Source organism: Falco peregrinus, chromosome 13 (genome assembly GCF_023634155.1).
Source record: "Falco peregrinus isolate bFalPer1 chromosome 13, bFalPer1.pri, whole genome shotgun sequence".
NCBI classification, from domain to species: Eukaryota; Metazoa; Chordata; class Aves; order Falconiformes; family Falconidae; genus Falco; species Falco peregrinus.
In genome coordinates this window covers 2,036,946-2,062,933 of record NC_073733.1, presented here as the reverse complement: position 1 = coordinate 2,062,933, position 25,988 = coordinate 2,036,946, and the positions used below count along the sequence as shown (strand labels likewise).

At 48.2% G+C, this 25,988-nt stretch overlaps 1 protein-coding gene across 4 annotated transcripts in view; it reads left to right on the top strand.

Moving 5' to 3' along the window:
- ZNF185 (zinc finger protein 185 with LIM domain) overlaps positions 1-25,077 on the top strand; it is a 49,855-nt gene extending 24,778 nt beyond the window's left edge. The window contains exons 10-33 of one of the 4 annotated variants that reach the window (XM_027783588.2): positions 380-418; positions 1,041-1,124; positions 2,735-2,809; positions 3,443-3,523; positions 3,975-4,043; positions 5,595-5,663; positions 7,205-7,249; positions 7,658-7,744; positions 8,603-8,686; positions 9,198-9,296; positions 10,537-10,635; positions 11,062-11,175; positions 11,827-11,922; positions 13,537-13,617; positions 13,834-13,935; positions 14,395-14,550; positions 15,792-15,905; positions 16,174-16,269; positions 17,436-17,537; positions 18,995-19,063; positions 21,112-21,192; positions 21,545-21,647; positions 22,223-22,321; positions 23,154-25,077. In XM_027783588.2, the coding sequence (XP_027639389.1) occupies positions 380-418; positions 1,041-1,124; positions 2,735-2,809; positions 3,443-3,523; positions 3,975-4,043; positions 5,595-5,663; positions 7,205-7,249; positions 7,658-7,744; positions 8,603-8,686; positions 9,198-9,296; positions 10,537-10,635; positions 11,062-11,175; positions 11,827-11,922; positions 13,537-13,617; positions 13,834-13,935; positions 14,395-14,550; positions 15,792-15,905; positions 16,174-16,269; positions 17,436-17,537; positions 18,995-19,063; positions 21,112-21,192; positions 21,545-21,647; positions 22,223-22,321 (2,044 nt within the window). In that variant the 3' untranslated portion in view covers positions 23,154-25,077. Of the gene's footprint in view, positions 1-379; positions 419-1,040; positions 1,125-2,734; positions 2,810-3,442; positions 3,524-3,974; positions 4,044-5,594; positions 5,664-7,204; positions 7,250-7,657; positions 7,745-8,602; positions 8,687-9,197; positions 9,297-10,536; positions 10,636-11,061; positions 11,176-11,826; positions 11,923-13,536; positions 13,618-13,833; positions 13,936-14,391; positions 14,551-15,791; positions 15,906-16,173; positions 16,270-17,435; positions 17,538-18,994; positions 19,064-21,111; positions 21,193-21,544; positions 21,884-22,222; positions 22,322-23,153 lie in introns of those variants that run through there. The other 3 variants (XM_027783586.2, XM_027783589.2, XM_055818353.1) reach the window with 3 other exon arrangements.
- The last annotated feature ends 911 nt before the right edge of the window (positions 25,078-25,988 follow it).

Genomic DNA, 25,988 nt, shown 5'->3' with positions numbered 1-25,988 from the left:
AGATAGGACTTTACGGGTGTTGGCACTGGCTGCTGGTTCCTCTCGTGCAGTATGGTGTGGTATGGAGGGAGGCAGGTTTCTGTGCAGGAAGAAAAACAGCCATCAGGAAAGGATACAATTAAAAAGGCCCTTTGGGGAAACTTCTTTACTTCATGTTATAACTAGCTGCTCTTCCTATTTTTATTCCCTCTGCTCTGTAATTTGCACAGGTTTAACACACCTGGTCACGGTCAGCTCTGCCCAAATGGTGTTACGTGACCCCTTAAATGCCTTGCACCATATGGGTCAGTTACAGGTTAGAAACTGTGGGAGCTGCCCCTGCCCAAGGTGTATCTTTACCTCCAAACTTCTAACGGTTGCCTTCATGCTTCCTTTACAGCAGCCCAACACAAGAATTTCCACCCTTGTTTGCCAAGAGGTAGGTCACTGACCCTCTGGAAGTACCGCTGGCATCATGCATCTGTGTTCTGTACCAGGGCTGCTGTTAAATGCTGGGATAGGAGACCCCCAGGTGTTCCAAAGCAGAGGAGGGACACTTCCTTTATAAGTTCTGGGTTGAATCATGCTGGCTTTTGAGAGCCCACAGTGTTGTAAACACCAAGAATACAGTAGTGACGATGCTTTGGGTTATGGGCAACCTGAAACAAGGAGAGACTCGTTCACTGCCTTTATTTTTCCGGGGGAGGCTGGCTCCAGCCAGCAGGATGTGTGCTCTTCAGGCATCAGGCATTTAACTTCCAAAGCAGTCAGTGTGATAAGGAAATGATGCTTAAGGCGCTCTCTGGAATTGAAGCATTCAACTAATGCTGTTTGTAAAGTGACTGTGATGGCAAAATGCCACTGATCTCGCTTCGTTCAGCCAGTTGAGATGCTCACCAGTAGCAGAGCAGAGGGAGCATGAGGAGCAGGAAAAATCTGCCTCTAGGGGAAACAGAAGGAAAACATGGCTTAAGGGAAAACAAGAATAAACTGGCTGAATTAGCTGGCAGTGGGAAATAGGAAACAATGTGGTATTTGTCTCTCTTTTTGCCTTTTGAAAGAATTGAGATAGAAGAAGAGGAAGGACAGCAGAGGAGGAGTCCAACTGTTTCTGGTTCATGCAGGTTCACACCAGATGACAACAGGTATTTACCTCATCCTGGAGTCGTGTGTTGACTGCCTTTGATTTTAGGGCACATTGATTTGTCATCTTTGCTGGTAACTGCATTTTTCTGCAAGGTAGCAGCTATATGAACACAACTAGAGATGGAGGTTTTTCTCAGAAAATCCTGGTGACCCCTTTTTTGCAAGAAGAGAAAGATCCAAAATGAAAAATGACATCAGCTAACTTGGTGAAACAAATGGGCAGGCATGGGGACAGGGCCAGAGTGTCAAAATGTATCTAGCTGACAGCCTTGGGGCATGAGAAACTGCATTTAACCATGGGCCAACTCTAATGTGAGTGGTATGGTGTAAACCCGCCTCTCCCACTCACACGCCATAGCCCAATCAGTCCTGTCTTCACAAGGTGCTCATATGCCACAGGAATGAGCCTGGCGGCACTGCTGGAAAGACAACTTGCAGGAGGAGTCAGAGCCACCATCAAGCAGCCATCAGATAGTAACGATTTTCTTTTACTAGCAAACTTGGCTGCGTGAACTGACCCCATCACCTAGACATGAAATACTCAATATCTCATTATTTCCAGTCCCCTGAGCCAGCTCTCTGTTTTCATTAGACTTTAGATTTAATTATTCTACTGTGATGGCAACAGATAGGTGTGACCGGAGAGGTTTGAGAGGTTCATTATCTTTAAATTGATCTTTGCTTTGATGGGAAATGTTAGCCTCGTTTCAAGCCCCCAGACCCTTTCACAGGCTCCTGTGAAACCCAAGTATACGCAGAACTGTACGGAGCAATGACAAAGTGCCTTGGTGCGCAAGACCTGGGGCCAGGCTCTCTCTGGTGTAACGGGGCAGTAGTGACACTGTCCCTGAGTCCACACTGGTCAGAAGCAGCTGGCACATGGTGTGGGTCTGAGTGAGACCAGTATGCAGAAACGTTTAGCTGAAATGGAAATGTTTGCCCTAGGAGGGAGAATCCTTCTCTGTTTTCAAGCAGATTCATTTAATTTGGGATTCAGCCCTCTCTTCGCGCTCTGAGGGGTGGCTTGGTGCCAGGCAGCAGCATTATTAGCTTCTCAGCCACTCTGGTCCTTAGTGGGCCCAGCAGGGAGCCCAATAAATGGGGCCTTTCAGCCCAAATTGCTTTGTTTTCAGGATGAAGGAGCTGCCTCATGAATTTTGGTAGCAATTTTGTGCTGTTGTGGTGCAGGTTTGAGGCAGGGCTGGGAAGCAGTTACCCTCCTTTCCTCATGTATTACATACGTGCACAACAGTGCAATCAATTTTGTGAATGCACTGAGCTTTCATCTATACATTTGGGGAAGGTGGGTTTTAGTGCAAACTGAAACACTGGGGACAGAAGCAGCTCCAGCTGTGTTAAGTAGGAAAAGCCAGTTTCTAAAGACCGAGTATTTCAGCAGAAAGGCAGATACTAGTCATGTCAGTGCAACAGCGTGTAGGGACAACTGCGTGTGTGAGTCCCTGCACAGCAGGGTTTGGCCTCACTGCCCAGGAAGCAGACACCAGAGCTGGGGGCCAGAAAGCAGGATGTGTGTCCCCCCAGGAGAAGGCACCTAAAAAAATCTTCTATCTTTAATGCTTTGTTACTTTTTTTTTTTCCCCCCTGTCAGTACTAATGGGCTAAGAAAAGCCACCTCTGGGTCTTCCTGGAATGAGCCAAAGACAACAGCAGTGTCTCCCTCCAGGTAAGTGTTACGGCACAGCCAGGATGTCTTGGACATCCTTTGCAGCTGTACCAGCCCACATGTAGGTGTAGGTTAGAGATTTCTGTGGGCATCCCTCTGGGAGGTGAAATGAACGACATTTGTCAGCCTTGTACATGGGACACTTTTCTTAGATGAAGGCAGCTGCTTTAAGAAAGGTTTTATGTCTGAAATCCATCTTATATCCAGCAAAAGTGCTCAAAACTTGAAAGGAAAAAACCCATGCATGCTGAACTCTTTCTTGCCAAATATGTGTAGGGGAATAATTTTCAGTTACTTTCAACTTTGATTGAATTCACGACTATAGTATAAAAAATGCTGAAACGGTTTTCCACAGTACTGCAGGAAGCACTTGGGTTACTGACCTTGTTATGTTATTTTTGTTCTTTGTGTATCATTGGCAGAAGGTAGACGTTTCTGGCAATATCAGTGTTTTTAATTTCAAAATTGCTTCTGTTAAGATGACTTTGTAAGTGAATGTATTGAAAATGGTGCTGTTTGTTTTCCATTTTATTCACAGAAAGGAACACTTCAATGCAGGAGAATTTTGGCCAGCTGCAGTGGGGAGCTGGTTTGTTCAGGAATGACAGCTTTTTTCTTTGCCTTCTCTTGCAGCCCTGAAACAGAGAGTAAGAGCCAACCAACCAGATCCTTAAGTGAAACTTCAGAGAGAATCTCCACTTCTGCTGAATTCAGGTAGGTCTGTTGGCCCTGCATCATCCTAAAGCTCCACGAAGGATAGCAAGGACCATGCTGGACTGGAGAGTTTGGCTCTGTGTTGTGGGGTTTTGCCATGTACACATGATTGTTCTAGACACAGTGCAGTCATGGAACAATAAATACTATAGCATAGGAAATCTAAGAAAGGAGCACTTTACAAAAGCATTAGCAATCTGGGAGGAAATGTACCCAGATGGAAGCTGTGGGCCTCCCGTGGCTTGAACACTACCCAGTTCATTATGATGGGAATACGAGTGCAAAACCTGCAGACCTTTCTATCTCCCAGACTGATCAGGCTTTCATTTTAATCCAATCCCTGCACTGTGCATAGCACACTTCCCAACACGCACCTTGCTGTACTGTTCTTATATCTCACATTGTGTCCCCTCAACTCCCTACCTAATTGTTCTTGCTGTTTTGCTTGCAGAAATGGTAAAAACAGACAAGTCCCTAATGGAAAACCCTCATCTGAAACAGTGTCACAGCATGGGGATGGGTAAGGAGTTAAGAAAGGCTTATCTGTGCTGCTGAATATAAGGCATAAACCTGCTTTTTGCTCAGAAATAATATATACCTGCTAGTGGTCTCAAACAGATGGGATCTCTCCAGTCATGGTCCTGGGCTGCACTCCAAGAGCATCATCTGCTTGCTAAGCTGCGAGTTTGTCAGTTTTCTCTACTCTTCCTTCACCTCCCTCAAGGATTCTCCTCTCTGGCTCAGTCCCTAAAGAGCCTACTTCATCCATATTTTTTTTAGGTTGTTTTTTTTTTTAACTACACTGATTGCCCTCCCACTGCCATTCCCTGGGGAGCTTCTTACACCTGTGAGGGATGTGTTGAACCTCAGTTGCTGGCGGCTCCTGCTAACATTGGTTCTATTCCTGTGCACCCTGTGGAAAGTCTGAAAGGGTGGCTGGACAAAAAGACCAAGTGTAAAAAGTTCTATTGTATGGAGGAAAACCTAAGAAAGAAGGAATTGACTGGGAACCTGAAGGCATGGGTACAGGTTCTAGACACATTAAAGGGCAGAGCTCTGGCACTGTGTAGCTGCACAGGTGAGACAGGGAATTTGCAGTTGAGAGCAGGGAAGCTTCTGGCCCTCCTGGGAGTGAGATCACTCCCTCCTTGTACGCTTATGGCCAGTAGCCTTTATCCTGTGGACTGCATGCAGGGGAGTTTCAAGATTTTTAAAATATGCCCCGTATTAGCAGGGCTCTTTTTGTTCTCAGTGTTATCCCTCTGAATGTTTTGGCTGTGTCTAGACTGAAGTAGGCAGAGTTGTACATGTGGCCTCACCTTTCATTCTGTTGTGCCTAAGCCGCTGTAGGCGGCTTGGATTCGCTAAGTTAATTTGTGTAGAATATACAGTTAATTGCAGCTCACTCTCCACCTGTGAAGGTAAAGCTAGAAATGTTCCCAAACTGGTCTCTCGGGCTGAAGCAAAATCTAGGGTGCTTGAGAAAAGGTAGAGGCTGGACTATTGTCGTGGACATTCAACTGGGGCCCATAAATACATCCTTGTATGTCATCGCAGGGACAGCCTGGTTACAATGCACTCATTGTGCTTGGGGTCGTTCGGGTCACATAGCTGCTCCTAATTGTGAGGCAGTCTCCCAGAGAAATTAGAGGATGCCTCATTACTTAAGCCACCTAAAACTGGAGACAGAGTAATTGGCAGGGAAGGAAGGAGACAGACGCACAGCATGACAGGTCTGGGGGAGTGAAAGATGGGTGTAGGGTCCAGCTGGTGGACCCGCAGAATGGCCTTTCTGGCCCGTGAGTAGAGAGAGAACAACTGTTGTAGGGCGCTTAGGCTCACCCAGGCAAAGAGGCAAGCAGTGCCTCGCTGCAGGGAGCGGTGTGACCCATGAACCGAGTAACCCACGCACTGCAGTCGGGCCCATGGTCTCGGAAAGCTTGGCCCTTCCTCTCCCAGTATGTTGAGTTAGCCCCACTTCGTGCTCCTCCTAATCACGTCAGCAGACTGCTCTAGGGTGAGACAATATAAATATGTCAGGTCATATCTCACTGGATTTTCCTTTTTCTAGTGACAAACCTCCGAAGGAAAAGTGGGATGAACTGGCCCCCAGAGCAACTGTGGTTTCCACAAATGGAAGGTAGAGTTAGTGTGAAATTCCTGTATTGGCTTGAGCATTCTGCAAACCATAAACTGCTGCTCTTGAGCTGCCTGGAAATTCTGCATGGATATTTACTGATGGAAAAGCACAGTTCAGCCTGTGCTTTGCAGAACTGTAGCAGTTTCTCTAAAATTCTATATAAGAAGGGGTAGAAAAAGAAAACACTACGCTGTTTAATAAAATCATTTAATATTTTGTTCCAATTTTTTAATTTAGTTTCTAGGATAGAAAAAAATAATAACTTTTGTAGGTAATTTCGGCATTTTCCAGGTTTATTCCCAAACCTAAACCAATTCTGCAATATAATTTTTTTACTTTTTTTTTTTTTTTTTTTTTTTTTTTACATTATAGAGAGGTTCCCACTGAATGTCTCTGTAGGCTTCCACCCCCCACCTAACTATTTACTTTTGCAACAAGAGACCCCCTAAAAAACCCAAACAACCAAAAAATTGTGTCCTGACTCTTAAGGTATTGTGGAAAGTGGTTAAAGATCCCATAATGACAGGCAGTACAGTGTAGCTGAGCTGGCTCTTGTCTCCAAAAGCTCAAGTGAAATCCACCATCGCCACTCTGCTTGCCTTTTGTGTGTATGACAGTCACCTGCCCCTGACAGGACCTTGGCAGGATCTTGCCCCTCTCATGCACACCAGCGTTTCTGGCATGTGACCAAGCTGATAGCCAGTGGGTCTCCTTAGCCAGGGCTCCACACCATGCTGCTCTTCACTGCTGCCGTGGACCTTGCTGGAGGCACACCTCCCTCTGGAAAACGCTGATTTAATTTGATCTAGAAACCTCTGTGAATCTGAGAGCACTGCTCAGCGATCCACTGAAGGCGACTAAACCAACTCCGTTCCTGCCCGTGGCAGTCTCTGTGGCAGTCCCTTTTCTAGGGAGTCTGCATCCTTGCTGGGAAAAATTGATACACAAATCAAGAAAGGTCACAAACTGCGAAGAGCAGTGGCTGTGCTTCTGTCCTGCCCAAGGAAGAGGAAGTGAGGGAGGGAAGGCATCGCCCCTGCGGTGTGCAGAAGAGAAGTTCAGCGAGAGATGTTCACTTCTGGGCTGTTCACTGCCCACAGCCTGGAAGCCAGAAAACAGAAATGTACAATTTGTGAATCAAGACACCTGAAGTTTCCTGTTTTGTCAGCTCCCCTGAGACAAGCCAGAGGATGTCAGGGCTTTGCCTCCCCTTCTGTGCAGGCAGATGGAGGTGCCTGGTTGCAGCTGTAGGCTGTAGGCCATCCCACTGTTTTGGGAAGAGTCCTGGCTTGAATTTCTATACCACTGACATCTGTCATATGTTGATGATGTTCAGAGTAGCTAAATGCTCCTTTGTACTTCGTATGCACTGAATTTCCCCAAAGTTTCTTGCCATTTTACCTGTAGAAATATACTAAGGAAAGTCTCTAGGAAGTTTTAGGGATTTCCTCCTCTCTCTTTTATTAAATGCATAAGAAAATAATTGTAGAACATTACCCAAACCAAACATGCTTTCTAAAGTTGATGTCTCTTCTTTTCAGTTATACTGAACACACAGAAGCCAACAATGGATTTTACCCACCAAAGTAAGCACAAAACTATTACCACTGTAAAATTCAGTTTTTTCTGCTCAGTTTTAGAGTGAGAGGGCTCTTTTCCTGACCTAGCACTGCCCTGACAAATGTGTTCCGAGAGCAGCACTTTCTTGCACTTGCAAAATAGGGGGTGGACTTGATCCACCAGCTCAAAATGGACTGGGACTTTTCACCTTCTTTCCTTGCAGTAGCATGAGTTGGTTGGATTTATGTCTCTGCCCTTCAGGTCTGCTGCAAAAAATTTACTGAGCTAAGCAGGAAGGAGGAAAACGTGTTATGTTTGAGACAGGAAAATCTCATGTTTGATATTTTTGCTTCTTGCTCTGTTCTCCAACTTGCTAAGCTTCCTTCTGTGACCCACATATCTCCCTCCCTTACCAAGTCCAACTCTGGTTGCAGGGACATACCTGCAGATGCTACAGAAAAGCTGCACCATCGGTACGAGACCTCTCACTACCTGGATGATGCAGAGCCTGAACCTGCAAGGTCAGAGCCTAGTGCTGGGACTGACAGTGCTGCTCACAGAAGCCAAATGTGTGTGTGAGAATAAAAGTAACACATCCAGAGTAGAGCTGGAAGCAGAATCCAAATTGGGCAGCAAAGCAAGGGGAGTCAGAAAATCCTAGGTGGCTAAACAGTGGGAACAGCATTCTTTCTGTTCGGTGTTACACATCAACTTCTTTCTACAAAAGCAGCCTGGAAGCAGATACAGCAGCTTTGTCATTGCTTTTAGCGTTGATCTCAAAAGTGTCTCCATGCCACATTCTTTTTAGAGCATACCTGCTCCCCTGACAGTGTCAGAGGTGCAGATCAGGAAGGAACTGCTGTTGACAGCAAACACACCAATCTCCCTGAAGCTGCTTTCTTCATTCACTTTAGTCCGTTATTTTGGGTCTTGACTGCATGTATTGGTGTACCAAAGGACTTGAGGTGAGTAAATGATGTCTTCAAGCTTCGTAGCTGAGGTGAGGAGGATTACACGGCTCCCAGTAAGATGCTGTAAATCCCAAGACCTAGAGTGATGAAGGAACATCTTCCCCAAAGCTGTTTGTGTTGTACTTTGACCCAGGTGCATGATCCTGTGCCAGGCCAGAACAGCCTCGTATCCAGCCAAGACGTATAAATTGAGGCCAAGTAACTGCATTAGTTCTGCTAACAGCCTCTATTCCTCTTGATTAGAGATAGTGAAAATGTCTTTTTTTTCCTGAAGGAAAATTAGTTCTCTGAGAAAAATTACTTTCTGTTTTCTGCTCTCATATAAAGTGCAATGTTGTTATTTCATACAAGTCCCCCTTGACACCTTTGGCAAGCTATCAAGCTGAGATTCCTTCCTTTTTTTGACAGGTCTAGCTTACAGTCTGATGTCCTTTTTCCTCCTACTGAGAGAGCCCCTGTGCACCTAGATGACACAGAATATTCCTTTAAAAGGTAAAAGTGTGGTAAATTTAATGAGTAAGTAATACTGAGGATTAAGGGAAATCTGAATGGGGCAGGCACAGGAGGAGGCTTCTTTTCACAGCTTTTGTCCCAAGGATGAAGGCAAATGTGCTGAGGTTTAAAACGCAGCTTGGAAAATAAGCCAAGAGGTTTGCGTTGTGTCCCTCCTCCATCATCTTTAATAGGAGCCAAGCATCGCAGGTTTTTTTCTTCTCTTCATGTTTGTGTGCTTGGCGGGGTTCAGTCACTACCTTCTCATTCGCTGGTAATCCAGTGAAGTGCTGCAGTGATGGTGGAGCAGCAGCAAGGGAGCTGAAAGGCAGCTGAAACACACTGAAATGCAACTGTAGTTTAAATATGGTCCCTAGAGAAAAACCCTGGTGCGGGACAGTGAGTGGTAGAGATTGACACAAGCCTTGCCTGGTGAGTAGATAGTATTCACTAGTGCAAGAGTTCATGTGCCAGTTGTTAAAGATGTAACGGGCATTTCTTTGATTATCAGATCTGCTCTGGGCTACGAGGAGAGAAGCAACACCCAAGAGAGCAGGTACACGAGTCCTGAGGTTCCAGCATACAGCAAGCCTTACTGGAATGAAGAAACGTAAGGACCTGGGGTGCTAACCCCGTGTTTGCTAATATGTTCCTTGTCATTGTTGAAAGCCTTGAAAGTACTGATTGCTTAGGAAATACCAAGCACAAGAACAACAGCATAATAAGGGCCATTTGTCCAAGCAGCTCTAAACTGCTCCACTGTCCAGAATCCATTAAAGCAGTAAATTCCCTACTGTGTTTACTGAAGACTAACCACACAACAGATGCATTTAGCATTTCCCAATTTCTTGCCAGCAGCCCCTAGCCTTGCAGCATCTCCTTTCAGCTCCGCCTGTCCTGTGCTTGAGTCTGGGCAGAGACGTCTGCCACATCCTGTACCAGTCCTGGGGTGGGATGGGAGTGTGCATCACCCACTTCTCCCTTGCCTTCTGCAGGGAGAAGCCCAAGACACGGAGCCAGGTAGGAGCTGGGGCAGCAGGACTGTTGGGGCATGCCCCTGGGAGTCCATTCGCAGGGACTGGTACAGCTGTTGAGCACTTTGGATTTTACACCCTAGTGTGGAGATGGCAAAGGTCTCTAAATGCTCACAGGAAGAACAGCAAAACAACTTTGTGGAGGCAGCTACAGTGCTCCCCCGGGGAAGGGGTGTCCTATCCTACTAGATAAACAAACAGAAACCCAGTGAGCTAAAAAGTAGGTCCAACTCTTCTCTGAGAGACAGAAGCATTGTTACTCCAAAGGTCCAGTGCAAAGTCAACGTGCATCCTGAGGAAAGGGAGTCTGAGTAGAAAGGCAAGGGGAGATGAAGCTGTGTTGAGTGGTATCGTTGGGTATGCTGAATGAGTGAGTCTGGCTACAAAAATAACTTTCAGAATATTGGACGGGGAGGAACATGACAAATTCAGCCTCAGGTATTATCAGACACTGTGTCAGGTGTGATGCCCGTCCTGGCGTATACATCCTGATGTATGAGATAGCCACAATAAATCCGATACACTGCAGGTCTACTGTTGTGCTAGAAAGCAGCATGTTTGCCTAAAGTCATGGACTGGTATTTTCAAGAGCTGACTTCAGTGTGTGAAAATGTCACTGCTTGACCCATCCACTGAATTCCAAGCAGTTCAGTGGTGTTTTGTGTTGTGCTGAAGTCAGTGCTTCATTGTGCTGGTTACAGCTTAGCCCATGCAATATCCTCCACCAAACCCTTCTTTTTTCTCAGTGTGCACTGAACCGAGCTTTTCAGGTGCTTGTGCCTGTAGCCGTGAGTGGAGTTTCTCTTCCTTTGCTAGGTCTTCCCAAGGTTTCAAAGAGGGGAGCACCCCTGGAGAAGGGGGGCATGAGAGCATGCAGGCCTCAGATGACTATAAACCAGAGCTGATCCAAGAAGGGTAAGTGGTCCGTAGAACTCACCCACATTATCTGTTCACTTCATAATTCTCCACATCTTATTCTGTTCCCAATGTAACTGAGACCACAGAACAGCTCCTCTGCTTTGCACCCAGGAATTGGAAGCATCTAACCATCAGTCTGAGGAATGCTGACATGAGTGCTTTCTCCTGTGCCTAACATTTTCCTTCTGTGACAGTCTTGGATGAAAGGCCTTTAGCTACCATGCTGCAAGCTAGAATGGGATCTGGACACATGATTCCCATCAGATTTGGTACCAGATTTTGGTACAGATTTGGCTGTTTGGAATAGGTCTGGCCAAACAGTGTTTCCTGCTCCGTGCCTGATCGCTCCTGTTTTGGGAATGGATGTCTACCCACCCCAGCATGTTTTTTCTCCACTGCCTTAAGCACAGATCTTTACTTTAGGTTTTCAGACTCAAACAACCATACTGAGAAGGGACAAGAGCCTCCTGACCATGATGTCCACCCAAAGCCTCCAAAGTTGAAGGAACATACTGAACATGAACCCAGCTTGAATAGGTAAGGAATCAGACAATTACCTGCCCTGCCTTTTCCTGTAGGGTTAATTCCTTGCGTGTCTTTCCCGACATACTTATGCTGATAAAATCTTCTCCCAGGCTCCCCTTTTGTGCCTGGTTCTAGTGCTGCTTCTACTGAGTGAACCTTTTACCGTGGTGGAGAAAACATCCTCAGTAGCTAAAGGCACCAAACGCTGTCCAGCTGGACTGCCAGGAGTTGCTGCCTAGACCCTAAATGTGGAAGCAGAGCCTGCCTCTGGAGATACATGCCTATAAGAAGCCTAATCTGGCATGGGGTAACACCTCCATGGTAACGCTGGGTCTCATTTCTGAATTTCTCCAGTCAGCGTCAGGTCTCAGGCTGTACTCTGGGCACTGTGGCACAGCACCGTTCTCCTTCCCACTGGCCTGTGACTCCACCGGGTTTGTGGTGGCTGTCTCGGTGCCTTCAGCCTGCCTCATGCAAAACAGTGCAGGGCTGAATGTCTGAATGGAAGGACTTTGAGGACTGATTTCTTTGCTTTTGTCTGTATTTTCCCCCTAAAACTGAAGAGTTGAGGCTTTGGTCAAATTGGGCTTCGCTTGTGCGTGTGTTTCAGAGAGCAACCCATCTTCAAATCAACTTGTAAAGTGGGCTGCTCTTCTCCTCCAGGTCCGTGCCATGCTCCAAGGACAGCGCTAGTGGGAGTGTGGACATTAACAAGGGAGTATCGCCCTGTGTGCAGAGTGAAGAAGTCACTTCAAGAAGGCAAGAGAAATAATGGACTGGCTTTTTCTGATGAGAGAACATGGGGAATTTACTGCAGGTGGTTCTGGAAAAGGGACTGAGGACGGTGTGTTTGGGTTTAGGAGTCGCCAAGCTGGGCTTTGTGAGCGCATGGAGAAAGGTAGTGAGTGGTGGGACAGCAGAGTGCAGTTAGTGAGGACTGTGGAGGAGGGAGCTCAGGAAGGGGCACTGGGAAAAGCAGTAGGGAGAGAGCAATGGTGTCACTGTCCTGTCCTCCTGGGTTCTCCTGATGAACGGAGCTGTCCTGGATGTACCACAAATACTCCAAATTGTAGTTCATCATGCAGAGAAGAAGCTGTTGCCAGTCCCCAGGAATGTAAGTAAAAGTTAGACTGCTGAAGAAAAAAAGTTAGAGAGAAAACTTCCCCTTTCTCTCCAGTAGCCCCCAGCAAAGTGACCAAGATGGATAAAACTCCATCTGTTGCCTGCTCCATGCCTCCCCCAGTCCACATAGTCCCTTTGCATAAGCCCTCAAGCTTAGCAAGTTACTGAGAGAAATGTGGAGTCCTGATCTGAGTGTCTTAGTGCTTCCAGGTGCAGGTGACTTTGGATCAGACGTAGCAAGGAAGCAGTCAGGACTTCTGCTGCATCACTCCACTGAAGGACTTAGGAGTTATCTCTTGCCCTGTTCAGTAAATTGATTTTCAGTCTGAGCTCCTGGACAAGCATGTCTTCTTTAGGCCTTCAGAACATCCCACCCTGAATGGGAATCTATAGCTCACTAGCGTTTTGAACACTACAGAACATTAGTGTTTTGCTAGAAGGAAGAGTTTAAGGATCTACCTTTGCTGCAAAAGAATCAAACCAAATTGATCTTCCTTTCACCAGGGTGACTGTGCCAGTCATTTTCTGGCGTACCCCATTAGTGAACTTGCAGGCTTCAAACTAATGCTGGTGAAAGGAAGCCCTCTACTAGTAGCAAGTGTAAGGCTGAATCCTCTTTCGTCAACCTTAATGTTTCAGGGTGGGATCTTTGAAAGCATTTTGACAGTTTCTTAGTCTAATTAAATGCAGTTCTGATGCAGGAATCCCACCAGTTTTGGATTTTCTACAGGTTATCAGTGTTCCCAGAGGGACTGGTGTGCACAAACATATAAAACCAGAACAGGCGAACAAACTTTTCCCTAGATTAATGTAGACAGGTGCAAATCCATGGTGGCTCTGCAGTGGGTTTATTCCGTGGATACACTCCTGAGATGGTACCCAAATGGCACCAGCTCATGCTCTTAGCAGTCTGAAATGTGCCGCAGAGGTACTGGATGACCCATAATGGTCATAAATAAATGACCAGAATTAAAATGTCAGGTTTTGAAAAAGTAAACAGGTAACTGGTGTTCATCAGGAGCTTTATTTTCCTTTGCTTTCAGCCTTATTTTTTAAGAGATCTGTATTTTCCCTCTGGTTTTTTCTTTGGTTTTGTTTTTCACATCTCTTTGGATTACCTGGCATATTCCCATGTGGGGTTATTGTACTTTTCTTGAGGCAGGAGATTCTCCAGGGCTTGCACCTACATCCTACAGTAACTCAATGCACAGTGGCACTTCTGCAGACCCTAATGGTGTTCTGTCTTGGCAGATTCAGCGCTCTACCTAGAGAAGGCAGCATCGCTGCTCCAGAGACCCAACGTGCAAATGAATCTGACCCATTCCGGGAAAGGTACGAAGCCAGGGGACCAGGCATGCTCTGCTGCTGTCTCACACATCTTGTGTTCTCCCTGTTGCCCTGCTAAAAGGCATTGTGCATCATTATGAATGCTCATTTGTTGGCTAGTGAATTCAGAAACCAACATCATCACAATGTTACTGCATTTACTCCCTACAGATTTAGACACTAAGTGCTAAAGCTGCTAACAGGCTTTTCCTCCCTGACCAGGGTCACCCCACCTTATGAAGAACAAGCTCACCCCGCCACAGATAGTCACCCTGAGAGCCCAGGAGACTGGAGGCACGGCGAGCCTCACCCAGTGGCAGCCAGGTACAGTGGGACCATCCCGTTGTTTCTCCCCATCAGTGGCTCTCAAATCCTCGTCCTTTGCTATTCCTGCTTCTGGCTGAAGTCCTAGACCTGTGTAAATTTGCCCAGCGTACACCAATCAGATGATACTGACAAAAGGAGTATTAGGTTTAGGATTCAACCCACATATTTCATTTCAGATAACGAATCAACTTAGACAACTGCTGAATCTTGCAGCATTTCATTGTGCTGAGAATTCAGCTTGTGTAGGTGAGGGGAAGTAGTACAGACCCCTGCCATTTCCCCTGACCTTCAGAACCCGTTAAGAACCTATTACCAGCGTGGTGTCCCGGGTTTTCCTCATTGCCTATAGAAAGAGGCATGAATCCAACCCCAGCAAATTCTGAATGCTTGTGTGAGCTGGTCATAGCAAGTACAGTCATTGGCTTTATGGTCAAATTGGCTCTAATTCTTTAGCAGGTCTAACTTCAGCTCAAAAGAGAGTGCTGTCAGTGCATATGAGACCCAGCGTCCCATGCCACTGTACATGGACCGCCAGCCTTTTAACACCAGCGTGTCAGCACCCAGTCACAGGATACCGTCCTATGTAGACAGCCAAGTATTCAGCACCAGAAGGTAAGGGTTTAGGGATGGGATACAGAGACAGGGAGAGCTGCTGGCACGGAAATATTTGACAGAAGCTCGGGTCCAGGTTGTACGATCGCTGCAGCAAGAAGCGAGAACAGGGTTTTGTTCCCAGACGGAGTAACAGTATTGCCAGGTCTCACAACACGTAGAACAAGATCATTTTAGGACCTGGAGGGCTGAAGAAGGGATTCAGGAGATCTGAGCTGATAGTTGCTCTGTAACGCTGGAGAGTTCTTAGCAGGCTGTATTCAGACTGCCTGCACAGTGCCTGGAAACCTGACAGATGACCACATCTGTTTCTCCTCTGCAGAGAGGATCATGGAGGAGCAGTCTGGTTCTGTTTATGTCTATATCTACATTCATGTGGTCTGAATGTAACCTGCACCTCTTTTAGCATTTTTGGGAAAGTTGGTGTCACAAAGCTCTTGTTTGCTTTTGGAGGCACCTGCAAACTAGGACTAGAAAAAATGGGATTTTTTGTACTTTATTGTACTCCATGGCCTGTTACCACCCCCCTGGCATTGCATGATGCCAACATGTCTCTGCAGTGCGACAAACTTGCGCTTCATTCCTGCACTTGGGTTTATATCGCAAACCAAATGCATGTCTTGCCCAGAGCAGGGCTTTTCTCATCTTACGATGAGCTTAGCCTGTCCCTCTTTCTCTCTTTAATGCAGCATTGATTTGCAGTGTTTTTCGGCATTGTTTAAAGTTAAGTTATACAGTTGCCTCAAGCTTTAATCAGGATCAAAGTGCTGATATACAATATAAACATAATCTGTGCTCCAGGGCACTTGCAAGAAAAGAATAACCATAAGCTATAGGCTCATTTGCTCTATTAAAAGAGCTGGAGCTCTGCCCACAGGTTAAAGCCATTCCGCTAATGAGTTCTGTCTTGGAAAAGTGAAAATGTGCAGGTCTGACCTGGATGGGCCAGCTGGTCAGCAGGTCACACGTGTGAGATGGGAGTTTGGTGAGCGCTGGGAAAGGAGACAATACTGAGGACAGATCTGTTCATGAACTGCTTCAGCTTTACTCTCAGATTTTGAGCCTGCTGCCCTGTCTCAGAGCTTTGTACGCATGCTGCAGCACCAGCACAGGTGAAATGGGCAGGGCGAAGGGAGAACACATCGTGATAGTGACTGCAGAGACTAAATATTAGGTAGCCGATGTGGGGAGTCCAGTGACTCCTGGTATCGTGTAATCAGGGCTTTGTGCTTCCTCGCCAGACCTACCCCAGATTACGAAGGGAGAGTTTACGATGGGAGAAGCAGCCCTAGGAGCAGCAGATATGACAGCGCCAGTGCCAGAGGGCACTGTGAATTTAACCCCACAGCTGGACGGTAAGAACTTAAAGGGTGGGATCCAGACTTGTTAACCCAAAGAACACCCCACTGCTACATTTACTCGGTATCGGAGTGTCCTGATCCAGTTCTTACCAATTCCCTGGGTCTCAGCACATGCAGTAAGGTGCTGTTTGTGTGGATGGCGGTGGTGTGTGGATGATTTTGGTGCTAAGCAGGGAGACATTTCGCCAAGATTCTCACCACTTGTGAGAATCCCTCATGTGCTCAAGTTCAGTGCTTGAGATTGTATCACTTCCTTTCATAGCCACGACTCCCTTCCCAGAGATACCACCATGTCCATTTCCCAGAGAAGCCACAGGGTGCCGTTCTACATGGACAGCTTAAACTATAACAGCACCAGGTAAATGGGTAGTCTGGATGGTTGTGAGGGAAACCTCCATGAAACTGTTGTGGCAGAGAAGCTAGGAAGCAAAGCCAGAAGCTGAAAGAGAGGCAAATGGTTTCCAGGGAGTGGATGTGTGATCTAGAGGCATGGAACTACACTTAAACCATTCCTAGCAAAAGCTACTCAGCACAGGGTCTGTGGTATGTCTGTCTCTGGAGATTTTTTCACCATGTGGGGTGCCAGAACAGAGTGGCAGGAGAATGAAAGGCTGGTTCCTGGCTACCCTCCCTTGGTCTGTAATCAGCCTTTGCAGAGGCTACAGGGGAAAAAAAAGAGAGCGCGCTAAAAGCAGAGAGGGATGCCAAGAGAGAGGATCCCTATCTCCAGAATGTCAGTGATTAAATGACTGAAGTTGTCCCAGAACAAGACTGTTGGAAGGGGTAGGAGCTATCCAATATGGAGCACCATTACCCTGCGCTTTCTGCAGTCCTTCGCAGCAGCGTCAGCCCATCCACGTGCAGTCTGACACTACGGAGGCACCACTGTAGGTCTGAATGTTGGATCTGTAAAGGGGAGTATGTTGTGGGTGTGAGCAGGAGGCACAAGATCCTCAGACAGCCTAGGACTGGCTGCAGGCAAGATCAGCTTCATCCCTGCAAGGCAGACTGGCAGGTCTCGTTGTGGAGTGGATAGGCAGAGCTATTTCACAGAGACATTTTAGTAACCGCAGTTTTGCCGCCTTCTCCCTTATACAACTTTTGAAATTACTGAGCTGGGGATAGTTATGTTGGACTTTGGCCAGTATGTCCCCATCTCCTCTCCTGCAATGTGTTGTGTGCTGTTTCCCTCCATAGCTGCTCCCATTCAGGCTACGTAATTCACTTAAGATCTTCAAATAAGTACAGACCTTGTTTGATCGTTTCTGCTGTGGCCTTATAAATGAGACTTTTCCAAATCACTTCTCCAGGGAAGTAGTACTGTCATGTGGCAGATGTGAAAAGAATAAGGGGCTTTTTTGGTCTGCGATAAAGATGAATTCATCTGTGCAGTTAAGGGCCTTATTATTGCACTCTCCCAAACTGCACTCCTAGCAGTAGTGGTACATCTTTTCTTGGCTGCCAGCTTGGATCACGTCACAGCTTATGTTTCCAGTGCCCATGGACTTTTCTCTCTCTCGCCAGGCTTCTCTCGAATTCGGGTGAGAGGATCTGCAGTCCAGTTGCCACCTTACCACACAACAGCCCAGCAGCCTCCGGGTACCAGCCCAATTCCAGCACTGCCGGGTAAAGAGCGATGGGTGGTTGTGATCCTCCCGCTGCAATACAGGTTTTATGCGCAGCCATCCTGTTTGGTGAAGACAAGCCAGGCGCTGCTGCTTGGCATCTGGCCATGGGACATTTCTCAGCTGCTCTGGCTAAGAGCACAGACATGGCCATGGTGGCCAGAGCCACTCAGAAGGGAGAGATGGGCTGGGTGCTTTCCTCCAGGTGCCCTTTTTTAGAGACCAGGGTGTAACTCACTGTAGGAGTTGTGTCTTTTCTCTTTAGTGTGGCAAAATCATGAATCCTCCATAACATGTTGTAGCTGGAGGGACATGATGGAGCTCCTCATGCCATACACGCTCATCACAGATGTGGGGCTCTTGGAAGACTATTTGCCTTTGTTGTCAATCATGAGCGAGTGAGCGGATTTTGGTGGGGCTGTCGTAGGATCCTGATCTGTCACGTATTACAGGAGATAGCATCCCATCACAGTGCAGCTGCCAACTCAGAGCTGTATTCTGGGATTTGTGGTTTCCACAGGCTCCACCTCAGAGGTAGAAACTGCTGCAGTTTTACACAATTTAGAGAGGGGTTTCAAAGTGGTGAGAGGTCAGCATAGGCTTTGGGTCCTGCTGGCCTTGCCACAGCCTGCTTATTGCAACACCTTTCTAAGTAGGAGACTCTCATCTGCAACACTTGACATGGGAAGTGTCTATGCTAAATTAGAAAAAAAAAAAGCTTTTCTTTCCTTAGCTGTGACATGGCTTAGTTTGCTCATATGAGAAGAAAGGATTACTCATAGCTTGTAGGCTGCAACGAAAATGCACCATGGAGAAAGAGCCTGATTAGTTCATTTCATGGTTCTGGGAAGAGAGCCGGTGGGCACAGTGTCTCCCCTCGATCTGTGACAGAGCTGCAGACAGACTGACAGATGGGGGCATGTCATTTTGAAATCAGAATTTTAAAGAGGGAAGAATATGCAAGAAAGGTCAGCTCTGTAAGCAAAAAAGATCCTCAAATCAAACCAGTGGCAATTTGTAATGGATGAAAATGCTGGAGATACTCCAGTGACAAAACGGTCACTGTGTAAGTAGTACTGTGCCAGTAGGGTTTTAATGTTAATGGGCAGAATCACAAGCTCTCTAAATACTTGTGTGCATAATCCTGACATGATTTGAAAAAGACTTATCCTTGCAAAACAGGGGATAACTGGATGAAAGAGTTACATTATCCGCCCCATTCTTTTTAATTAACTTGATTTGTTTTGGTGGGTTAATTAGAGGGGGGTATATTAGGTGTTATTTAGCAACAATGCTTGATATTCAGTATTTATTCAAGAACAACAGCATCTCACTCTGTGCCTTTTCATGCACGCGTTAAGTGTCCAAGTGCACACATGTGGTCCCTTGCGCTGTCTCTCATCAGCTCCAGTCTTTTCTGATGCAAATGCTTCTTGTTCTGTCTCCATCCGTTCCTAGAAAAGGGGTCCTCTTTGTGAAGGAGTACGTGAACAGCAGCGAGTTATCAGCCTCCCCACGCTATGGCAGGTATGAGGAGTGTCCAGAGACAGTCATGTGTCTACATACGTGTGCAAAGCAACAGCGTATGGCTTTGCCAGCTAAAATGCCAAGCAAGCTCCTGAGCTGGAACAGTTAGCACTGCGTCAGCATGCCATTGTGCCTGAGCTAATTAGCCCTGGAGGGATTATTACATTGGGTGGGCAGAGAGTTTTGCTAAGGCAGCAGTGCTGCTTTGGGGACCCAGATGGATATCTGCAGTGCACTGTGCTGTCTAGTTCCGTTGCGGTGACAGAATCTATCCCGCAACTCATAGTGGAGGGGTAAACTCCCCCTCTAAGTGGGCTGGCCTCTAAGGTGGGTGACGGGGTGAGAACACTACGCTGCAGGTTTTTAGGCTGCATATTTGGGCACTGTCAGGCTGCAGTGTGCATTTGCACACGTAAATGTATGATTGGAATTGGTGAGAAAAATGTGGAGGTTGAGGGTTCTCAACTCAAAAATGAGTTAGAAAAAGTTAGAAGATGCCATTTTCAAGCTTAAATCTTCATTCTTTTGTATTCTGCTCAAATGTAACTAAGTAAAGCTACTCCAGATTGACACCAACATGACTGAGAGCAGAATTTGGCCCTGCGTGCATCGTGCTTACATTGATGTGGCAGCCGCTTAACACCCCGTGTGATGCCTCCCTGCTGGCATTTATCCTCCCTCAGTGCTGTGTTGGCATTACTGTGGTAGCCGATTACAGACTCCGTAAATCTCTAGCCTTTCCTGTAGGTCGGCAAAGCAGATGTCAGCAACCAAAGCTAAGCGTATTGCTGCAGTGTCTAAAAAACCCAGGCAAACAGAAGACAGAAGGGAGCACTCAGCTGGGTGAGGCTAGCGATGTGTTCCGTGTCTTTTCCTGCATAATAGCTCAGGATTGGGGAGTTTAGTAAGCAGTGAAAAAAGCCACTATTTACAGGGTCCGTATGTAAACATCAGGACTCCAGTGAGGCCGGAGACGTTTCACTGAGTGTCGTGGAGGCAGGATTTCATGGGTTGCCTGCCCAGCAGCCAGCGCAGCACTTCACCACTCTTCTCTAGCAGCCAGTGGAAAACACGTTGGTCCCCGTAGTCGGGGTCACAGCCTGCGCCTGTCCCAACCCCAGAGCTGCCAGACGCGTGCTGTGGGCCCGTGGGCAGCACGGCCAAGGCGGCCGTGGCTCTCGCTGGCAGGGAAGCCCTTGCCCTCCCTCACCCTCCTCGGCGCCCTCTTTTTTCAGCTGTGCTCCCAGCCTTGTGCTTTCTGCCATTTTAATAAGACAACCTGACTCACAGAGGGGTCTCGTGGCTGGCAAGGAGTAAAAGGGTGGGAGCATGTGGCTGGGAACATACTGGAGGAGACAGGGAGCAAAAGGAAGCAGTATCTTTGCCTTGGCAAGGTTGTTAGGTCTTCTCAGCCCCCTCCTGAGCCGCATTTGACACAGCACGGGCTTTCTGCCGCCCCCAGCTCCTCCTGGCACGGAGGGAGAGTGCTGCTATGTGCCTGTGCCACCCCTCTTGGCCCCAGGCTCGAAGCAGCCCCATTTCAGGGTGTGTGCCCTGGTTTCCCGGCCACACTGCCCACATCCTGCCTCTCCCCGTGGGGACAGCAGCAGCCAGATGCATTTTTCAGTGCTCTGAAGTTAGGTGCTGGGGCCACCAGCTCTCTTCTGTCTCTGCTTGCCTTTGGGGGTGCCTACTCCCTGCAAACCTCATCTGCCAGGCTGAGCCCAGAGTCAGCTCTGGGTCTGACCCGAGGCACAGCGGTTGTGGTGTGGGGCAGGGAGCAGGTTACTGCCACCCCTATGGAGAATCTGCAGCATCAATCTAGCAAAGGTGGAGATAGTGCTGCCGGCAGCGCTGCCCCGTCAGCCAGCGTGGCCTCTTCTATGAGGGAGATGCCTTTTCAGAGCTGGTTAGGGATGACCAACCTCTCCAAGGAGCAGGCAGCTGGGATGTTGCAGTTAGGACTTCAGTTTCATGACTAATGACTCCATCTGAGACATTCTTCCCATATATCACTGCCAAGTGCTGATCTTTGCTTCTGTCTCCAGTGGCAGCCTTGTGGATTTGACCGATTTGGAGAGAGCAACCTACAGCCACCACAGCTACCTGTCCAGCGCTCCCCTGCAGAGGTGGGACCATTCGGGGCTGCCTTGGGGGTTTCAGCAAACTGTTAAACAAAACTTTAAGGTTTTACTTTTTTAGCATATTGATATGTGTTCAGTGAAATAACAGCATGAAGCGTAAATGAGCTTTGGAAAACACAGTGACATTGACTTTAAGATCTGCACTGCCCTGCTCTTGTGGTCTCTGCATCCCTGCGATAATGTGCCCCTCTGTACTGTCACTTGACAGTCAAACACATGTCGGAGCAGGTATCTTATGGAGAGTGGTGCTGGAGTTAGGTAGGAAACCTCTGGTACCAGCGCTGGGACTGGAACCAGGTTGTGTTACAGAGGAATTCACTCGTCTGTTCCTTCACAGGGCCAGCGAACCTGCTTGCAGTTACTGTGGCCGTGAGATCCGAGACTGTCCTAAGATCATAATAGAACATCTCAACATCTGCTGCCACGAATATTGTTTCAGGGTAAAAAACCCAAACAAAAACTGTAACTACTGACTGCCTTCTATGCACTGCTGTGAAATGGAGTGGTGGGAGGAGGAATCTTGCTGCAAATTCTGTCCTCAGACTTTGAGTAATGTATATAGTGTGTGCCAAGTGCTTGCATACACATCGGGACAAGAAACGTCAGGCAGTCACAGATGTTGGTTGTGTCCCCAATTTTCAGCTCCTCAAATAAATGTGTATTAGAACTAGGAGAATTCTTTATCATTACCTGATAGGACAGCAGCACCCTCTTTCCTCATCTCCTTGTCCTTGTGGGAGACTTGCTGCTTTGTGGCCTTTGCACCCCAGCGCAGCTCTTGCTGAATCTCTCAAACTTGCAAAGTTTACAAGTCCATGGAAATGGTGAGTGTGGGGAGGAGGAAGCCTGCAGTGGCATTTGTCTATTGTAAGAAAGTTTAACCTCAAAGGTGTCGTTGCTTTGGCACCCTCACATTTATAGACCAATACAGAGACTGTTTCTCTGCCCCCTCCATGCTGTCATTGCTGCATGGTGCTTTGGTTACTGTCCGACCACCTTGTTTTCCCTCTGGCAGTGTGGAATTTGCCACAAAGCAATGGGAGATCTTCTGGATAAAATATTCATCCACCGGGACATTGTCCACTGTGACAAGTGCTACGAGAAACTCTTCTAGGTGAGTGCGCCTTCACAGCGTCAGCATAAATGCCTGGATGAGAGAGCTCATGGAGTTTACTGACTGAAAAGTGTTTAACTCTTACATTTACCGAGTGACCCATACAGGGATTTTTCCTGTGGCTTTTTAGTGGGAAGCAGTGACCCCTGTTGCAGAATTAGCTAGAAACATGCCAGAGCTGATCCCAGGGGTCTCGCTTAGAGCCAGAGTCTCTGGCCATAATGTGATAACCAGGCTGTGTTAGCTTCACGTGGGGGAGACGAGTAGAGGGCTGGCTTGAGTGATGAAAGAAATGTCCCTTAGAGGTTGAGAGTCCTCTCGGAAGGGAACTAAAGCCTTCCCCCTTGCGACCCAGGCTAACCCGCCGCAGGCGGCTGGGTGCTGTTTGCAGCCATAACTTCCCTCTAGCCAGGAGGCTGCCTGTCAGTGGCAGGGGCAGTTACTGCTGTCCTTCGAGATGAAAACCACTGGGAAAATTAGAGTTGTACATTCTGTCAACAGGTCAACAAGGAATAGCTTAGATACGGGTTTGTTTTGCCTGATTATCTGGATGGGGTGGGAGTCACCACAGTGGCAGCCAGAAACCCTGCCACTGCACTGAGATTACAAAAAGAGGCTCCTTTCCTCCCTCTGCCTCATGATAGAGAGAAGGAGGGAAAGAGGCACCTGCCTCGCTGCGTACGCGGCTGCTTTGTTTGCCTCCTAATGCGATGTGACTGACTTGCCTTTTCCGTCCCATTCCAGCACGTTCATCTGCTCCACTGCACTCTGTAATGCAGTGTCTTCTGCAGTACCCAGCTCCTGCGTTCACCTTCTCTTTATTTGCTTGCAGGGTTTTGCAAAGCTGGAGAAGGCAGCCAGCGGAAAGTCCTCAGCAGCACCTACGAGAATGTATCTAGCAGTTCCTGACCGGCTAAGATAGCAGAATTCCTGCTCCCCGCTTTCCTCAAGTTATTTTCCCTCCCACTGCCTCATCACAGTGAATGAGTTTAACATCCGCTAGTTTATGCTGTCAGCTGCATACAAGACAAGTGCCAATGCTAACAAGATAAGGCAGTGTCACCTACAAAGATAAGTGGGCTGATTTTCCAGAGGTGCTGAGCCCCTCTGCCTGTCTTTAACTTCGTTAAGATTCCAGAGCGCTCGCTGTGTTGGAAGTCAGGCAGAGCTCCTTAGGTCTATCTAAGCTAATTGCGAGAAACCTTTTCTGGTTTTGGTGGGGTTTTTTTCTTCCATTTCAGCCATCAGGCTGCAGCTTAGTGTGTGTGAGCTGGCACAAAGCAAGAAGATACAAGAAGTGGTAAACACTAAATTTAGGTGCTTGGGAGGGTTTGAATTTAGTTCATAGCAAAAGGCTATTTCTGCTTCTCTCACCCCCAAATTCTGCCTAGAAATAGCTTCTGCCTGATTTCCATTTGCTTTCCATGGGCTTTCAGGAGCACTTGCAGACTCCTTTACTCTAATTGTATGTCAGCTTTAATTTCCCTTTCCTGCCTACTCCTCAGTGGATTGCTGCAGCAGCATGTGTGTCTGCTGTCTGTTTGGGAAGATAACGCTCACTTTCACCTGGTAGTTTAACTTGGCCTCTGATGGTAGGTGTCTCACGGCCATACAGAACGTGCCAGAGAATAGGTGTCTCAGTCGCCTCTCCTGACAGGGAGCACTGCTCGACTGAAATCTGAATTTCCCCCCACCTCGCCAAGGCTTGCTGTGCTGCCTCTCTTATTGATCTGAATTGTGTACATCACAAATGCTCGCTCACGAAATTGAACTTCGAGCAGATGCTGTACTTACTAGAAGTCAGAATCGCATAATTTTAGCCCTTAATTCAGATGCTGAGAGGTTGAGAAACCTGAATACCAAAACCTGAAAGTCGGGCTCTATGCCTTCAAAGTGCAGCTCCAAATGTGTCCGGAGTTAGTTTGCTCGTTGAAAGCATTAGGAATGACTGCGAAGCGCCCAAGTCAGTTCTGTAGTAGCCCTTGCATGGAAATAGGTGATGGCAAAAGCTCTAACACAGACTATTGTTAGCTAGGTAATTCTTTATGCGCTTAGTGATGGAAGCTGGCATGCATGCAAAAGCTTAGCAAGTTCGTGTTTTACAGCACAAGTGCTGCTTAGCTTTATTTAGGCCACTGTACCAGTTATTTAACCGAACCATAGGCATGACCTCGGAAGCAACTCCGTGAGGAGAACTCCCGTTAAGAGCAGTCACAGCTCTGCCACTGGCAGGCTTCAGGTTGTGACGGGGGACTGGGCAGCTCTATTTTGAGGGTGCATGGCACAACACCCCCCTGAAAGCCCAGCAGGCACAAAGGTGTGATTTTCAAAAATGATGAACGATTTTGGCTGCCTACGTTTCTAAATTATCAAGATGTTAGAGGCGTTACTTTCTGAACAAAAAGAGGGTCACAAAAGCAGATCAGGGAGATGAAATGCTCGCTTCTGAAAATCACGGCCAGCAGTTCCTTACACGTCCTTGTACCAGTAGTGGGAGATAACTGGTGCAGCAGCCGTTAGACGTCTTATCCCACCATGGTCAAAGGGGGCTTGTTTAAAATACTGAAACAGATGGGCCTGTAACTACAGGTGCGCTTTGAGAAGACAATCTGCAGAAATAATTTATAACCGATTTGAGTTCCTGATGGGTACGTGGCCTTATAGGGAACGGGATCTGTCCATCGTACGTTTCGTTCCGTCTCCCCTCTGCACGGCGTTTCCCTGTTTCACCCCAGTATACAGCTCTAATAAACACTCCTGGCTCATGTGTAGCTTCCTCACCCGCGTCCCCATGTAACGCCCTGCTGGTGTGCGCCCTTTGATCTGGTGGTCTCTGTCGACAATGTTGGCTTCTTGGCGGCCTACGGGCACGACCCGTCTGTGAAGTCACTGAACGCTGTGCTGGCCGGTGTGGCAATGAGGGAGTGAAGACGCGGTGCCAAGGAGAAAGGGGGGGGGGGGGGGGGCGGGGGCAGCAAACGGCCTCGGGAAATACGTGATGTGCCATCTTCCACGCGATTCCAGTGGCTCCAAAAGGGAGCCTCGGCCTGCAGGGCGGCATCCCGGGGGGCCGGGGTCCTGCCCGCCCCTTCCAGGCTTCCCGGGTCGGGCCGGGAGACCTGGGGAACCCGACGGCGTGGCCATCGTCACCAACCGATCAATGGCGGATTTTTTCCACCCCCCCCCAAAGACATCTACCAAAGGAACCTGTGCCTGCTCCAAAAAATAACGCGCTTTCAGTTGTTTCGGCCAGGACTGAGGAATTGCTGGCCTGCCCCTGCCCTCCCCCGCTGCCCCTCCTGCGCGAACGGACGGAATCCCCGGGCGGTGCCGGTCCCGGGTCGGGGGTGCCCGGGCGGCGCGGGGCACCGTGCAGCCGCCGGGCCGGGCCGGGGGGACGAAGCGGGTTCTGCCGCCCGCGGGAACCCACCGGGACGGCCCCGAGAAGCTGCCGGAGGGGGTTGGGTGTCGCGTCCCCCCCCCCTCCCCCATGTTGGAGGAGGGTGTGAAAGAAGACGATGTCCGTCACTGTCGCCTGTTGGCAGCGCGTCCCCAGGAGACGCCAGGCTGGTGGCGCGCCGGGCAGGGCCGGGCTGACCGTGTGCGCCGGGACAGCGACCCCTCCCCCTCGCCCACCGGGCCCTGCCCGCCAGCGCTCTGCCCGAGG